The sequence below is a fragment of the Rhipicephalus microplus genome, chromosome 1 (genome assembly GCF_043290135.1).
Source record: "Rhipicephalus microplus isolate Deutch F79 chromosome 1, USDA_Rmic, whole genome shotgun sequence".
Taxonomy (NCBI): Eukaryota; Metazoa; Arthropoda; class Arachnida; order Ixodida; family Ixodidae; genus Rhipicephalus; species Rhipicephalus microplus.
Window position 1 is genome coordinate 63,299,459 of NC_134700.1, and position 18,503 is coordinate 63,317,961.

General features: G+C 46.1%; 1 protein-coding gene across 1 annotated transcript in view; it reads right to left on the reverse strand.

Moving 5' to 3' along the window:
- The window catches only part of TppII (Tripeptidyl-peptidase II), a 236,372-nt gene that overhangs the window by 14,024 nt on the left and 203,845 nt on the right, over positions 1-18,503 (reverse strand). The window contains exon 28 of the mRNA XM_075873097.1: positions 2,263-2,382. Within this exon, the coding sequence (XP_075729212.1) occupies positions 2,263-2,382 (120 nt within the window). The remainder of the gene's footprint in view (positions 1-2,262; positions 2,383-18,503) is intronic.

Here is an 18,503-nt window from a genome sequence, read left to right on the forward strand (position 1 = left end):
GCCATTTATCAAAAAATCTATTTAATATGTGCTAGTCAGTGTCTAGTGCACGACCGTAGCCAGGACTTTTTCGGTGAAGCGGGCACTTGCTGAGACCCTTGAAAAACCCGTATTTTCATTATTTATTATTGGCAAAACACCTTGCTTCATCCCAATGTGCCGATTTGGTGTGCCCGTTCACATTTGTAGTTTTGTTTTTGTTGTGAGCCTGCGTTATGTCTGTGTAAATCACTTATTGTGTAGGTTTTGACAACTCTTTACGATTCTGATTCTCATCTTCGTATCATGTTCTTCTTTCCAGGTTCCGTTATTCATGGCTCCTCACGCTGAACAGGAGCGACAACATAGCAAGCCACAAGTTTGATTCCTCCAGCCATCATGACTTTTTGATTTATTCATAATCATAAGAAATAAATATGGAAACATAACACTGATATCTACAGTTTATTTTGCGTGACTTGAATCTATGTTCATCACACACATCTTCGTTGGCAATACTCATAAAGCGTGTAAATGAGAATAAACTCACTGGAATTCGCAGACCATCTTATTGCACTTTTTGTACTACTCTGCTAGAAACTGTTGTCCTGATGAATGTTATTAAAATAATGCTAAATTTCAACTACATTTTTTACAGTAGCTGGGCACAAGGATAAGTACTATTGTAGCTGCTTAAAAATAATACTTCACAATTTACAGCAGTAGTCACCTAAAGTGGAGCATGGATCAACTGAGTAGCTTAAAATAGCTGTAATATCGCCCGATTCACTTAAGAGCGTCACCGGCAAGAGCCGCCTAACTTGCTAAGAAGTGGCCGTGTGATCCTTCGCAAAAGAGTCTTTTCACTCTTCCTGACGAAAGTCAGGGGACCCTCCTAGAGCGCGCCGACTCTGACCCCTCAAGAGAGTCAGCCTTTCTCTCTAAAGAGAGCCGTATACATGGCAAGTCGAAACTATCCGAAAAAAAATCAGGTATACTCTTTTTTTCCCCCGAGTGTTTGGTAAACAAAGTTGACTGAATGATTGCAATTATAATACATTAGGAAAGTTCTGCTACATTACTTATACAGTTCTGCAGAACATCCGATTTTTTTCATTTGGAAAACCATGCCCTAAACTCTGGATTGCGAGTTTGACAACACTTCGAAAAGCAAGGATTGCGAGTTTGACAACACTTCGAAAAGGAAGAACAGTACAATTGAAACGAATATCAAACAGAGTACCATTTGCGAGTAGTATTTGAATATTTTGAAATTCACACAGCCCTAGAATTTTTTGTAAAGTCATTTTCTACCTTGGCTGATGATACATGTTTTATATCACTGCCACACTCTAAATACACATTCTGAATAGGTATGTTTTGTGAGAGTCGGTATGATCTAATGAAATGCAAATTTATTTAAAACAAATAACTGAAGTTTTGTAAATTTATGCACCTCTATTTATCTAGTGCCTGAATAAAATAGTATTATCTCAAAATAACCCTACCCTACACTTCAAGTAATCTGATTTCTGAAAAACACTAATAGGCCCGTTCTTCACTCCAACCGGGCCCACTAATAGGCCCGGTTAGAGAGAAGGAGTGAATTTTTAAGGGATAAGGGAAGGGGGATCTTGAAGTTGCTATGGCTGGGTCCCTTTGTCCAGGCCTCCAATAGTCGTAGCCACCCGCTAGACTTGATCCATGATCACGAGCTGAACTCCCAGGTCCGACCTGGTGAGTTCTGCCTTCCGCTACTCTATAGTAAGTGTTCAAGGTTTGCCGAGAAAAGTGGCCAAGTCGCTTGGCTTACTATCACACCCCAACGAGATGTGGGAGGGAGTTGGCCAATCGAGTAGTTCTTGAAGGTGGAACTGAACTACAGTAACTGAACTACAGTTTGGTGACCTTACTGCTCTTCATCGCGTTGTCCTCCCTACACCTTGACTAAGGCCCCACATTGTGTCGTGTGAGACACCCGACGCCTCAGAAAGAAGCTGAGGCTCACATGGTATACTTAAGCAATTGCATGAAAGTGACAAAATAATCTGGGCTGGTAAACTCACAGCAAAGGTATGGCCTACATTAAAAATCCCATAAAGCCCCTGTAATGACGCATGTTCTGCATGCTTGCCATAAAGTCAACATCTTAGTGTCTCTGCAGCTGACCTAGTTTACAAATCCATAACCCTGTCAGGAGGACCCAGAACATAAAAAAAATTCCAGAATGTAGATGAAAAGGAAAACTGCCCTGAAACAAGATGCTTGCCAGCGGCAGCATACCTGCAGCAGGCGACGTTCAATATCCTGGCTTGGTTTGTCCTCGAGGAGGCGCAACAGCACCCGAGCTGCCCGACCATGGTGACCGAGCGCAAGGGCATGCTTCTCCACAAAAGGTGCCACCTGCACACAGGAAAGACATTTAGTTTGAATTTATTCTCCAGGGAAAAAAAAAAAAGAGAACCGAAGAGAAATCTCTTCTACAGCACAACCATTATTGTACAGATTCAACAAGTGCAGACGGAGTGACCAAGCCATCAGAGGTCCAAGAAGTCAAGTGTGTCACTCAAATGGAGCATAGGTTGTGTGCAGGACTGTAGTGTTCAGCGTGTTCAATCGCAAAAACAGAGAGTGAGAGAGGAAGTCGGGAAACAATGTCTGGAGTTAAAGGGACACTGAATTCAAATACAGTTGAGCCCCGCTACAACAAGCACCACTTTAATTTCTGCTACAGGGAAAATTCTCAGTTCCTCATCACCAGTCCATAGGAGTCGATGCATAAATATTCTCACCACAACGAACATTTCTTTCTTCTGTTGTCTCGCTTCAACGAAACTACACGATGCAATTCCAAGCTTAGATATTTAATGCTATCTATTAAACACAATCTTTAACATATTGATGCATTTTCAGAGCCTGAAAATACGCCAATGAAGTCAGAGACACGCATTCGCACACCAGGAACTGCCGCTGTTTACCAAGCATAGTGATGCCAATGCGAGTGATAGCTATGAGACTGCCCTGTTTTTGCCACTGGCTTGCTTTTGAGCCACAGACGATCCGAAGGTGCAGCTTAATTTACTTCATATAGATACAGTGGCTAGAATAGAGGAGTGTGATGAACGCCCCAGCTAGCGCATTCATCACACTTCCTAATGTGCAATCAACTTCTGCTAATGCATAATCAAACTCAAAGACGAGAATCACGAGTGGTATCTGAATTAAAACATTTTATTTTTTGCACACTGGCCATACAATGCATTTCCGAGTAGTGACTCACTATCTGTTTAAATTCTTAATAATTGGTTGTGCGTCTTTTTTTTTTATCCACAAGAAAAAAAGACATAGTTCTCAAGCGCACCACACAACATTGTTTCCTTTGGGCTGCAAGCTTGGGTAACATGCCTGAGCTTCAGAATTCCTTTTTTTCATGGGAAGATGCTTGCTCCTCGTTGAGTGCCTTTGTGTAAAAATGCAAATGGGTGGGCAGAAAAACCTTGGTCTCTTGTGGTGCTATTCTGGACACTAATACCACCATACTGTGAAATTTTGTAATGGTGGCATTTTAGGCCAATCAAAGAGGTCCTAGCAGTCCACTTGGCCAATAATCTCGATCAATGGCGGAATGTGACAACATTGCAGAATTTGACAGTGTCCAGAATAACACCCCTGACTAGTGAGGCTTGAACCGTGTTGGGTGCAGCCCAGTGTGACATTTTTTTTTTTTTTCCAAGCAGGAAACAAGCTTTTCCAAGCTATCACTGTGAAACTCTTAGCTAAACCACTTTGAAAAAGTGATTTCAAGGGTTTCTACAAATGTGAAGAGCTTCTCCGAAAGGCCTACCCATAGGCGTGCGCACAAAGAGGGAAGAGGGGGCGGCCGCCCTTTAGTCACCTCGGAGGGGGGCGCAATATCTACTCTATACATTAACTAGGTGGAGGCGCACCTTTTTAGTCACTTAAAAGTAGGTGCCAAATCTGCCTCATACACTAAGTTAATAGGAAGGAAAGGCACTGCAATGTACTTTAACTTCCCCAGAACGGGAATCCTGCACACTCATATGCTCAATGGGCCACGAAAATCCAGTGGACATTCAAATTACAGTCGAACCTCGATATATTGAACAGCGCAGCGATCGCGAAATAGTTCGACATATCCAGAATTCAATATAAAAAAAATCACGAAAAAAATGCGTCAACAGCTTGCTGAAAACAACCAACGAATTGGTCAAGCGTGGTGCAGTAAATACTCACTTGAAGATTCAAACATAGTATTTATTGTGTTGGTTTAAAATATTGAAAAAGAGTAGCCTGCTTTTTGTTGGCCATGGCGTGTTTGACGACTGCGTCCTCAATATAGTCCAGGCGATCCATAAGTGATAGGCCGGTGCCTTCAATCGCGCCAGAGTGGCGGCACACAAGGGCCAAGGCAGCTACGACCTCAGCTGATGTCAGGAGCGGGGCACCATCAGCGCTTGCGGGATCCACCTCGGCAGAGTCTTCATTTGGCTGCTCAGCAATAGAGCTTCGGTGACAATCTCCACATTCCCGAGCTCCGCCGTTCGGAGTTAACAGCAAACCTCATAAACGCGAAAATGCACGCGACAGCGACGAGCGATGCCATGAGCGACGAAACAGGACATGCGCGCGACGTGTCGCGTGCTCGTTTTCACAAGAACGCTCGGTTCTTCAGATTTGGAAACCGTCGCTCATCGCCCGGAAGTGCTGGGCTCCAGCAGCTATTAGCGAAAAACCGGAAAAGACAAAAACTACACAGGTGCACGTGACCCTGCCCGAGTCACATATGCGCAACAAGAAATAACACAATGTTTATGCATGTGCATATAAAAAAAGTGCTGCAAGGCATTCATAAACACTTTTCGTTCCATTACGCAACAATATATCTTATTTTTAAATTGCATACCGCTCACTACACGGTTTTCTTGGTGCGAGTAGACGGCCTCATGCCAGCAACAGTGGAGTTCGCTCGCCGAAGCCGTCGCGTGAATGAAGTTTGCCTGCGCTAGCAACTGATCGCGCGAAGACGATCTACGTCGCGTCGCTGGTCGCAGTAGCGTGCATTTTCACGCTTATGAGGTTTGGCCCTTAGGCCTGTCGCGCACCACAGCGCGCGACAGGCCTAACTCTGAACGCACGAACACTCCGAGCACAAGGACCGATGCCTGCCGATGCTATGGGGGGGAGCTTGCAACAAGTGCGCACTGTGTCGTTGACACCATAGAGACTGCAACGACAGCAAGCTGCAAGGCTGCGGGGCACGTACGCCGCTATGTTAAAGTGGCGCTCTCGGCGCCATCGATGTGTGCAGCATTCATAAACGCCTGCCGCTCTACCGCTACTTTGGAGAGTTGCGGGAAAGCTCGCTGCCTGTCAATGGAGCGCGGGCGGTTTGGGGTGGCCGAGTTCGATATATCCATTATATGTCAAACTTTGTTCGAAATAAAAAATCAATGATGCATGCGATTTCCCGCGTGATATAGGAACCGTTCGATATAGGCAATAATTCGATATATTCGTGTTCGATATATTAAGGTTTGACTGTATAGCCGAACATCCATGTCCAAAGCCGGTTATCTAAGGGACGACCTAGGGTCGTTGCATTTTGGTTGTTATTTACGTCTGTTTTGTCTTCTGTCTGAAACATCCGAAGAATATCTACAAAGGATTTCCAGTGGACACAATAATTTGGACAGCAGATCAACGAGACGTCCCAAGAAACAAAACTTTCCGAGACTTTTCGAAACGGCTACGAACGGTTATATACATCTTGGTCTAAGAGAAGACCTAAAACAGACATTTTCAAAATGTAAGAATAGGGCCTCAAATGTGCTTGCTTGCAGTTTATTAGTATTTTTTAAAAACTCCAACATTGCCCGATCTGCCAAACAAGTTCATAACGTGTAGTTAGAGACATTGTTTGGGCACTATAGAGAGCCAACGTTCAACGCCCACCATTCTAAGAAGGTTGTGTCGAGAAAGTGCTAAAATGCCCAAATGTCATGTCAAAAGAGCGGTGAGCGTCGGTTTTAACAAATGACGCAATTACCAACAACCTGCAGAGAATATTTGAATTGACACCGCAAGCACGAGTGTACAGCTGCCCATTTTTGTGACCTGAACATGCGAGCGCTGACAGCAAAGTCATTAGTTCCCCATTCCTGGTCTCCCATTGTCCGGATCCCAGAACAGCCTAGGAAACGATAGCTGAAGACTGTTAATAGTGTGTATATACTGGTATTGTCATTATATAATTTTGACGTGTGCTGTTATGCCTGCGAGTCCACACCGAACGTCCATGCCTCTGAAAAAGGCAATCTGTGTCAAGGCCAGCACGCCAGCCCCCCTGACGCGAACAACTCAACGGCGTCATCACGCGGCGGTGCCTTTCTGTCGCGCACGCACAGCGAGCCCGTTGCAGCAATAGGCGCCTTCCTGTCTGGTGAGTCTTACGCAATGCGTGACGACGTCACTCGTCCTTGGCTGCAACCACGCGCAGCAGCTTCGGATTCGATGAGAATGACGCGGCCCAGCGGCGACCCCATTGGAGGATTTTGACCTCACGGCCAGCGGCGCTTCCATGATTGATTTGTGGGGTTTAACTTCCCAAAACCACCATATGATTATGAGAGACGCCGTAGTGGAGGGCTCCGGAAATTTCGACCACCTGTGGTTCTTTAACGAGCACCCAAATCTGAGCACACGGGCCTACAACATTTCCGCCTCCATCGGAAATGCAGCCGCCGCAGCCGGGATTTGAACCCGCGACCTGCGGGTCAGCAGCCGAGTACGTTAGCCACTAGAGCACCGCGGCGGGGCAGAGCGGCGCTTCTGGTTGGACATTTGGTTACGCAAAGAATCCTCCCGGTGCATGTAAAAAAGCCCTGCGGCACGTCGCGAGCAGTAGACATATGTGTCAGAGAAGAGAGCTCGGCTCTTTGAGTCTCTGTCGGCCCCAGCACAGAGTTTGTAATGCCTCTGTATATATGCTGTACATAAACCTTGTTTAACTCACCGTCGTCTCGTCCGCTCGTCTATCAGCTCTGCGCAGAAGCAGTCGCGAGCTGGGAAACCTACGCTATCAAATGGCTGGTGACCTTCCCGGTGGAGTTCGAAACAGTGGCGCCTTCGGGATTATGTCGGCGTCGCCGTCTTTCGGAACAGTGGTGGCAGCAGCAGGATTTCGTGGCACCCTTCAAAACGTCGTCGGAGGCGCGCTTCGTAACAGTGGTTGGCAGCTGCGGGATCGGCCGGCGTCACCGACATCGATGCGGTGAGTACCCGATGTTTTCCCCCTCAGTTCACCAGACTACTCTAGCTCAGGTTATAGTAGTTTAGAGAAGGGCTGTGTGAAGCATTAGAGTGAGCTTTGATCGTTTCAAGCAAAGTCAGAGCGCTTTGAAACCAAAGTTAAATGCTAGTAGACTTATAGTGGGTACGGCAAGTAGATTCTTAACAGGGGCAAACAGAGAGAGGCTAGTGTGAACGATGGAGAACCTTAAAGTAAAGGAACTCATCGAAATTTGTGAGGAACTCGGCATTACTTTGGGCCATGCGAAACGAAAGCAAGCTATCCTTGAGATCATGAAGGATGAAGGACTGTCGGCTGAAGAAGTCGATGAGGCCTGGGCGAATATCAAAGCATGCTGCGAGGAGGCCGAATGGCGAGAAGTAGAAGCTCGCGAACGTGAAGAAGCTGAAAGGCGCGAACGTCGCGAGCGTGAAGAGGCCGAGAGACAGGAGCGCCTCGAGTTGAAATGAATAGAATTGGCAATCCTACAGTGTTTCGCAGGCGCCTAGCGTAGCTTCTCCGACAGTTCAGGTCAGCGGTTATAGGATTCGGGACCAACTGCCACCGTTCGTAGTAGGCAAGGACATGGCGAAGTATCTCGTCAAGTTTGAACACGTCTGTGAGCGAAATGCTTTAGAGCGGTCTCTTTGGGCGCAGAACCTGTTAGCTCTTCTTCCCGGCGAAGTGTCAGACGCGATAACTTGCTTGTCGAGGGAAGCGTTTGAGAGCTATGATGAGGTTAAGAAAGTGCTCTTGAGACGTTATAAGTTGTCATCCGAGGCTTTCAGGCAAAGATTCCGGTATGCTAAAAAGGGGAATGAGTCACACGTAGACTTCGCATTTCGTCTTAAAGCCGATTTAATTGGATGGCTCAAGGGCGAAGGTGTTTATGACGATCGCGATAAAGTGGTAGAATGCATTGCATTGGAGCAATTCTACCGCTGCATCGAGGAGGATATCAAGCTTTGGCTGCAGGACAAACTTGGTGAAGTACAGCTAAACAAGGCAGCAGTGTTACACTCTAAAAAAAGAGCGAGTAAAAAGGGTGCCTTTTCGTCCCACAACAATAATCGTCATTTATATTTCGTTCCATCCTTGCGCTATCGCCCCGCGCTTGGTACATTCCAGTCACAATCGACATGCCCATTATCAGGGTTACATTGCATTCTCGATAGGAAAGTGGCCAGCGCCAAGTTTTCAAGAAAGGAAGCGCACGCAAGCCTGATGACAATTATTGTTGTGGGACAAAAAGACACCCTTTTTACTCGATATTTTTTTAGAGTGAAGCTGAGGAGTATTACACTCGCCTAAAGTTGCATAGCAGGGCAGTGCGCGTTGAAAAAGATGAAAGGAAAGAGGGCTTTTCAAAGAAACCTTATCAACGGAAACCCGCTCCACACCGTAATTTCAAGAAGGACCCGTCTCTTACGAAGGACACTGTAGGGGAAAGGCAAACGGAAGCGGAGAAATCGAGTGAGGTTCCTAAACAACGCACTGATACCACACGGGCGTTTGAATCATGAAAGCCGCTAATCTGCTACAACTGCAAAAAAAAAGGGCACATCGTGATAAACTGTAAGCAAAAGTTTGCTTCTGCAACAATCCGAAATCGGAAAAGAACATACGGTTGTTAGAGCGGTATCTCCAAGAAATTAGTGTGAATGGGAAAACGTGTCGAGCACTTCGAGACTCAGCGGCAACCATGAACGTTTTCCATCCTCCATTGGTGTCTCCGGATAATTTTACAGGAGAATGCGTGTGGATCAGGCAAGTCGCCGAGGAGCAGAGTGCTTGCTTACCAATCGCTACGGTTGTCATTGAAGGCCCGTTCGGTAAGCTTTGCACCGAAGCAGCTGTGTCTGCCGTGCTTCCCAATCGTTTTTCTTATCTTTTCTCTAACAACTCAGAGCAGCTTCTCAAAGAGCAGGGTAAATCGTTCTTCCCCAACTTAGCGAACATGGCCCTCACGCGATCGCAAGTGCGAAAGCTTTCGCAGGAGCTTGATCTTGTTCAATGTGGTGAACCATCAAGCGACCTTGGCGGCGAGTCAACGGAACCTCAGAGAAAAAATTCTCCATGTGAGTCATGTGAGCAGTCACTCGAGCGGCCCGTCGCCGAAGCGACTGGCGCGGTTTCCGTAGCAGAAGAGACGACATGGCGCCATTGAGTCAGAATGAGAGGGGTGCAACGCTCTCGCCTGTAGCGGAAAGTTGGAGTAAGCTATCGAGGGTTGATCGAGAAACGCTTATTCGAAAGCAGCGTGAGGACCTTTCGATTAAGGCACTAATGGAAAGCGTAAACTTGGGAAAAGAAAAATGTTTCTTTTTTTTTTGTTTTTGAGAAAGCAGGGCTCCTGTATCGCAGCTACACAAATGCGCAAGGTCGCAGGTATGAGCAGCTCTTGGTGCCACAAAGGTATCGTCGCCAACTATTAGAACTGACGCATGAAAATGCGTAGGCCGGGCATCTCGGCATAAAAAGGACCAAGGCTAGAGTTTCCCTTGAGTTTTATTGGCCGAAATGCTGAAAGGATATCAATTACTTTGTACGCTCATGCGACACTTGTCAGAGAGCGGGGAAATCTGCGGACAAGTGGAAGGCACCCATGAAGCTTTCTGATACCAATTATGAAGTGAAATTAGTAAGGCGGCGGAACAAAATTTACCACAGTAACTTGATGAAACCATACGTTCAACGTGAAGCGGTCGTAAATCTGCTGTTGAGGGCTTCAGAGGAAGATGGAGCAGAAATTTTGAGTTCTAGTGATGTAACCGAAAGGGGATCGGAGGTAATCTTGGAGCAGTTGAACCTAGAGCCTAGGTTAAGTGAAGTCCAGAAAGAGGACCTAAGAAGGATTGTTTCCGAGTTTGAAGACGTGTTTTCGGACCGTCCCGAAAACACGACGGTGATCGAACACGATATCGAGCTAACTTGTGAGGAGCCAATCCGTAGCAAGCTGTATCGTTGTTCTCCTGTGCAACGTCAAAAGTATGAGAAGCTGTTGATATCGCATTAGTATCATCCCCTAAATGTGGCCGGTTACTGAAGTGGAGCATGATACTCCAACAGCACAACTTTGACGTTCGATACAAAAAAAGGAAAGCTAAACGCTAATGCAGACGCATTGAGCCGTGCGTTTAGTTAGTACCTTCTCTACCTTTCGGTTTCTCGCTGGCGATTCGGGGAAAAATTTTGTCCTCATCACAGCCTTAGCTGAGCGCTCTCGTCCAGAATGAGCTGAAGGAGCCAACTTTATGTTCTATTCTATTTCGTTACGTTGTTGTACGTGTAAAAATTTGAGTTCTCATTTCAAGAGTCTTGTGTCCCACATGTGCCTCTTGATGTAGAGGGAACTTAATTCCGATAGACACGTAGCTAGGTATATGTTGTAATATACTTTGGTGTTCTGTCGGGTGACCAAAAGCACTTGCTTGTGTCGTGTGTTGTCTAGTGTCGAACCGTTCTTGACAAGTTGCAGAACCATCGACAAGTGCTGAGACCAAAGATCGTCAGAAGAGACGAGCGAAGCTGGCCGACAAGTTGTGGCGACAAGCCAGTGGAGCTGGGATCCGTCCTCAAGAATGGGATGTGTTCCCGGAACAGAGTCTGGAGCTGCATTCTTCCCATGGTCCTGGAGGCGAACCTGGAGGGACCTGGCGAACGAGCGCGCCTGACATTCGAGCCACGTGGAAGCAGCTCGTCTTTCCGGCGCATTGTCTGGCAGTGGGGATGCTGTTATAACTGCGAGTCCACACCGAATGTCCATGCCTCTGAATACGGCAATCCGTCTCAAGGCCAGCACGCCAGCCCGCCTGACGCGAACAACTCAACGGCGCCATCACGCGGCGGTGCCTTTCTGTCGTGCACGCACAGCGAGCCCGTTGCAGCAATAGGCGCCTTCCTGTCTGGCGAGTCTTTAAATGCGTGGCGATGTCACTCGTCCTTGGCTGCAACCACGGGCAGCGGCTCCGGATTCGATAAGTATGACACGGCCCAGCGGCGACCGCATTGGAGGATTCTGACGTCACGGCCAGCGGCGCTTCTGGTTGCACATTTGGTTACTCAAAGAATCCTCCCAGTGCACATAAAAAAAGCCCTGCGGCGCGTCGCGAGCAGTAGACATTTGTGTCAGAGAAGAGAGCTCGGCCCGTCGAGTCTCTGTCAGCCCCAGTGCCGAATTTGTAACGCCTCTGTAGATATGCTGTACACAAACCTTGTTTACATCACCGTCGTCTCGTCCGCTCCTCTATCAGCTCTGCGCAGAAGCAGTCACGAGCTGAGAAAGTTACGCTACCAAACAATTGGTGACCTTCCCGGTGGAGTTCGAAGCAGTGGTGCCTTCGGGACCGTGTTGCCGTCACCGTCTTTCGTAACAGTGGTGGCAGCAGCAGGATTTCGTGGTGCCCTTCGTAACAGTGATCAGTCATTAAGGCTCTCATAGACTGGGCGGTCGATGCTAGTGTGTTGAGTTTAAAAAAAGAAATGGGTGGCTGCACGTGCGTGTGACATATTCTTTTCAAGCCAAGTTACTCGTGTAACGAAGCTTGCAGCAACAAGCTCGCACAACTGCCACCGATACAATAACGGGCGGGACACGTAAGCAAAACGAAGGCACTCATTGGCGCGCACGCCAACTCTCATCAGCATAGGGCACTCCGTTGCTTCGGGTAAGCGGTGACGCAGTACAATGTCACACATGCTGAAACTTGCAAGACCTTGTTTTTTTTTATTGACCGGTCGTTAAACTTGTCCTCCCCTCGCAATGATGCGCAGTGGCTCGATTGGCTGGCCGGCGGTCATCGCTTGGCGTGTTCAGCTTTCCTGTACACATTACTGCAGCTGTTATCCTGAGCAAAGTAACACTCCGCATTCTGTTTTCCGCATATTTTCCATCAGTGTTTCATGAAACAAGTTTTACTGTGGTTTTCGTTAACGGTTCATTTCAATTCAATGGCCGGATCTGCTTGCCACCTTCGCTGCAGATATAGGATGCAGCTAAAATGTTGACCATTCGGATAACGTACTTCTTTCGGTAAGTCTAATTAAGTGCCCCTGACTTTTCGTCATTTCGTTACTGAAACGTCTCGAAACTAGTCAAAAACAGTATGACAGTTGTTTGCTGGCGGTTGAATCTTGGTTAAAGGAGTAGCTATAAAACACACGCCGGTGCGAATCGTCAGCTAGACTGCCTCAGCTTATTTCGAATAATCTTGATCTTCTGCGTGTAACAACTCACGTTTCTAGGCGTGTGTGTGAGAGCGAGAAGCCCGCATACTTGTAGGCAAGCATGCTTGCAACTATGCCGGCCAGTCGCTGACAAAGTGCGACGTTTCTACCGAATACGCGCTTCGCCTGAGTGCATTTACGATTGATTGTTATTTACAAATACATTACAGCGTTTTATCAGATTTGTAATTGGAAATCTGTCTTATGTTTTAGAACTCATACGTAACTTACTTTTTCTTGTATGCAGTTTTTTTCCACCGCTGTTTGTGGAAGACAGTGGGCCTAGGACCACGCCTGCAGTGTTAATGCGACCGCCAGTGCACTTTATTTGACGGGACCCGGAGTGCATCATATTATCGTCATTGTTCATGAAATTTCATGAGAAGTTTTATATTATTTTTGGAAGTCATTTGAAGTTTTTGAAATAAATATAAATTGCTGCACCTCGTACTACGTGCTGCATCTTTATTTGCTTGATATCTTAGTTGCAGCATGCTATGATGTAAGAAAAGCCAGTCAAATTAATGCATTGTACCTGGCATGTTTAGTGCTTCTGTACCAAGATGTGTTCATTATGGGCGCAATCATTTGCGTGCTAAAATGGAATATTCGTTCATGTCATGTGAAATAGGTCGACGCTCACGTAAACGTTCTTGTCGTAGCATGTACACGGGACCCTCGACCAATCGCGTATGGCGAGAGAGAATGTTCTATTGTGCGGCATAAGGCGATGCATGTCTACTGAACATCAAGTAATTTCAGCCACATTCCGAGATACGTCAGTGTACGTACTGAAAGGGCTAATTGCGAACCGTCCTGTGTCCGAACATACGATTTTTGTCACACGTCTGACGTTTGACGGATCGAAAATTCTTTTGCACATAAGGGTCCTACAGACAACCGTTGTGCAGCTTGCAGATTTATGGAGTCTCCATCAGACGTACCTATGTCCCAAACTGGCACACGGGTGGATGTCCACCGGATTTTTGTGGCCCATCAGGATGAGCTTACCCCTTTCAGACCGAACAATTGTGCCATACACAGTGTGCTCAAAGTGTCGGGAGATGTACCTCTCGTCGAAATGCAGCTCACATACAGCCCAGTTTTCTTGAAGCAGCTTGTCAGCACGCGGGATCGTTCTCTGCCACTGCGCGAACAGGTCTTTTGGAACGTCGAACAACGCATGCTTCTTGTTAGCTGACTTGTAGCCTGTAGTGCATACCAAAACAAAACAATGACGTTGTTTTCACCCCATGAAAGTGCATTCAGAAGCATTAGTGTCAGAGTGCCACCGCACAAAAAAACAAGGACAAACGGGCGCAAGAGATTGCCGGAAACGTGCCAACAACGTATAAACGACTGCGCGCGCCCCCACACAGCTCCTTCACAAAGGCTTTTAGTGCGCTCCGTAGGCACCGCATGCCGCTCATCACATTTCCCTATTCTAGCCTCTGTAACACAGCTGCTGAGTGAAATCTCAAAACGGTGCCTTTTCCTGGGCTGGTTCTTGCTATCGGCATCGCCATGTGTTGCTGCCGTCATGCCCTGAATATGTATAAAGTTAAATTTCAGTAGAACGAACCCCACATTAATGACCTTTTCAGACTAACGAACTTTTAAAAAATCCCATGCCGACTGCTAATATAATAGTCTAGATGTAAAATTATTTCCCTACCATGTACTTCAGAATAATGAGCGCTAATTTAATTGGGCATTATATTAACAACACCTCAGTACAGAAAACTCATGTTCTGAAATCCGTAGTGACCACCGGAGCGGTACGCAAGCAGACGACACAGCGAATGGACGCCTTGCTTCTCGGAACGCACGACGGTGCGGAGGGCAAAAAAAAAACAACGAAAGGACGACTTTCTTTTCTTTCTTTTTGTTGAAATGTGGATGCTGCAGGTTTACAAACGCTGAGGCGAGGGGCGAGGCAACACGAGAGGGCAAGGTCGGCGAGGCAGAGTGAAAGTTGCGGAGCAGGAAGCATGGGTGCGGAAAACCTGAGACAGCAAGAGAGCAGAAAATGAAACGCGAGGCTTTTTTAGCTCTTTCTTTTCTTCCGGAGAGGTGGTGACAGCCATATGCTTCGAGTTTTTCTTATCCTTGTCACTTCTACATGTGTTCCAGAAGGCCTTGTCAGTCGTGTTCATCTCTTTTCGGTAATTATTTATCGCATCCACAAAGCAAGTCTGCGTTCATGCTGCAACGCTACTACAATAATGAGTTCATCTCTGCTTGCGATGAAAAAGCAGAAGCAGTTTTCGCTAAGGGACGAAATAGAACGCACGACCAAATCACACCAAAGAAATGCGGATGAGCTGGAGGCCTTTGCGCTGCCAAATTTGTGCTGCACGCGTCAAAAAAAAAAAAAAGACAGACTTCTTCAAGTAAACGTGCATTTTCCTGTGTTTACTTATGCATTTGTTTTTTCTCATGAAAAACGAGTTCAGGACCCACCGTTTTAAAGGTAAGTCGTCTTGTTCGGTAGAACATAAGTATTTATGGTTAATTTTTGGGCTTTAACTATAACGACCTTTCAAAATAACAAACGCATTGCCGCAGCCCCCTGAAGTTTGTTATACCAAGATTTCACAGTATGTATGTATTTACAGTAATACCTCTTAAACTTGAACTGACATATCTAAAAAAATTCAATTGTCAAAACTTTTTGTGGCATCGAACATTTTTCTATACGTCCCATCTATATTTTTTCCTTCATCCCGAAGTATTTTTGGGTCGGATTGCAGATAACTCGAAATCTTGACAAAAGAAAAAACAAAAATTCTGCCGCCAGACCATTTCACAAGATTCGTGCGATGCTGCTACGCCTGAAGCTCGCCGATTTTTTTTTCGTATTTAGCTGCGCCTGCAACTACAATGATGCTTTCCATGAACGCGCAAAGTGCGCAGACTCTCAGCCCAGCGACATATCAACTTTGTCAAGCAACCCTGTGGCATGTCATGTGACACATGTGCTGAGCAGGGAGGCCCTCTGCCCAATCTTGACATAGCTTGTCTCGTTCTCTTTGTTCAGTGCACATGATTTCTCCTGAGGTGTGATTTTCATTCATTTGTGCAAACCATGCGGTATGGATTTTTCTTTGACTGTGAGTGCAATGCTTGTGATTTTCCCTGCAGTGTGATTTCCGTTCATCTGCGCAAACCAAGCGGTATGAATTTTTCGCTGATTGCACTCACGTAACTTAGCGTGAGTGCGTCCAGCGTAGCAGCTACCAAATGAGCCGAAAGAGCCTTCTCCACAAACTTTTGTTGTCTCCGAAAATGTAAAGACCACGAAATTGACCTACTGCGAGCAGTGCACATTCTCAGAAGTGCTCGACAGCAAGATTGCGCAGTGACTATCACCAACTGCTTTGCGCACGCTGTGTTTTCAAGTGCCGCCAGTTTGCCAGAAACAGAGATGGCAGAGACAGATGACTTCACAGACTGCCAGGAATTTTGTCTAGTGGTCATAAAACTTGCAGTAACGATGCCACCAAAAATTACGTGACTCTTCTGGAGTATTCACTGTGTGAGCACGATATGGCGGTGGCTGGAGAAATGACAGATGCTAAAATTGTTCACACGGCTAATGCAGGGGATGGCGGAGACGATGGCGAGGACAAACCACCTCGAGAATGCTGAAATCTTCCGAGAAAGAAAATTTCCTGCGCTTGCTTCAAAAAAACGGTCGAGTGCAGCAGCGGTAAAGATAGATTGATGCGATGCGTCAAGCAGCTGGAGGATGCCTTCCTAGGCTTGAGTACGACGGCAAAACAAACGAGCATTAGGCAGTTTTTCTCTGCCAATTAAAATGGCAGTGCGCCATAACCTAGCTGGTTTAAGTCTCTTGTATGTTATTTTTTCTCTCTTTTAAACCTGCACGAGAAGAAAGATTTGAAACTGTCGCTGGAGAGCCAGTAAGCAGTATTGAATTTTCTAAAAAGCGCTCATTTTTCCCGGTGATTAGCACAACTTTCCTAACCTGAAGATCTGTTTATCTCGAAATTTTCCCTGGTTTTTATGACTTCGAGTTAACAGAGTATTACTGTATACGGAAAAGCAACAAAAAATACTTCAGAAGAATACCTTCTGGCGTGTGGAATTGAATGTGTGAGCTCTTGCTCCACAGGGCGTGGCGTTTAATTCGTATCAGTATTAGTTTTTGTTGCCTACAAAATTGGCATACTTCTTGCACTGTAAGTGAAATGCTTTATGTTTTCTTTTTTCTTCTTGCCTGTAGATACAGTCATACTTGAGGACCTATAGCTTTTCTCTTTAAAGGGGCCCTTAAACACTTTTTTCAAGCAAACATGGAATGAATTCACTGGAAATGCTTATTGTATCACAAATTCAACCCCGCAAAAATTTTAAGAATCTATTCAGTGCGAGTAGAGTTATTAAGATTTGTTGCATACTGCAATCAAATTCTCTCTTCTCTCGTCCCAACGAAAGTGCTGGAAGCTAAGCAGGGCGGGATGGCAGGGGCAAGGAACATAAGTCACGTGTGCCTCGTGACCTTGAGCACTTTTTTCCCCTTTTTTTCTTCGAATGAGCGGCTTCTACAATGTTATCACGCGCGCCCGCGTGGACAAGTCATGGCTTTCCACGGCGATCTTTGTAACTACTGAGCGTGTCATGTTGAAGTCAACCAATAGTTCATAGATGGGCTTTCTACAAATGCTTTTTGAGCATTGTCTGTCATTTCTCAAGAGAAGAGAAAGCAACTGTTAGCTGACTGATAATTTATTGTGAATTCCAGGACGTGTGCTGAGCTATAATATTTGTGTTGCTTGTTGTTGGGAGCATGTACTACCAACCAGCAGCATTTTCTGACCATGCTCAAAAAGTGTTGCAGGGCCCCTTTAAATAGGGGCACACCATGAAAGAAATAAACACTCTTAAAATTTTGTCTTTAGCATGTCCTGATGACATCACAAACTGACCACAGTCTTGCTCTGGAAATACCACAATCATTAAACACTGAGCCATGAAGGCACACGTCCTTCAATGTTCAAACGGCAAGCTATTTCTACGCACAACTTATCGCTGGCAGTGCCGTTCACGAAAGAAATAGCGTGTTTTCAGCATTATCAGCGAGATGGTGCAAGGAGTGTGCTCCGCACCGCATTTATCACGACGTAAGGAAGCGCGCTCATCTCCCACACCAGCTATGGGGAGGGGGGGAAGACGCTCATGCGTGCACGCGCTTATCGCGGTGGGGGGTAACCGCATGTCCTGGGCTTTCAGACCAGAAGGATTGTGTCATAGCTACCGGGCACACAGAGGTCGCTTCCCTGGCTGCACAGTCCCTGTTTGCGAAAATAGCTCGCTTTTCAGACACAGCAAAGTAACTGACACTTTTAATTTTGCAGTCATCTGTACCTGCCAGAGCGTTTCATACATCGTTTTTATTTGAGCAGCATGTTGAGTGTTGAGCTGTGAATGTTATCAGTTCAATTTTGTTTTGTGTGCGTTTTCGTGCGTCATTAGTGCATGAGCAGCACGCTGCATGTCTTAATCTGCATGCCATTGTCGCGTGACGTTCCAATTTGTTGCTATACCATTCATTGCTTCATCTTTGCGGCGATACTGTGACTTTTCTCCAAAGCAGTTTCAAGAAATATTGCGCCTCTTTGGTAGAACAGCTGCTTATCACACAGACGGCATGTTTTTGATCTTTACTTGAACCACGAAATTCTTATTATTTATTTTATTTTCCTCTTTCTTGATTTTTCGGTCACAGACAAAATAATTTATTGCTCACAACCAATGATGCTGATGCCGGCATTTCTGCAAAACAAGCTGTTTAACACTGTGGTGTTAAAAATTCAAATATGGCCCCTCGAAATGAGCAGGGCTTTTTACAGGGTGTTTATCACAACTGCAATACGCACATAGATGGCTATGCTGGTGAATGGAACAACAAAAACGCTCTTCTGGATAGAGATCCCCGGAGGAAAAAGGTCAGCCCATTAAGTTT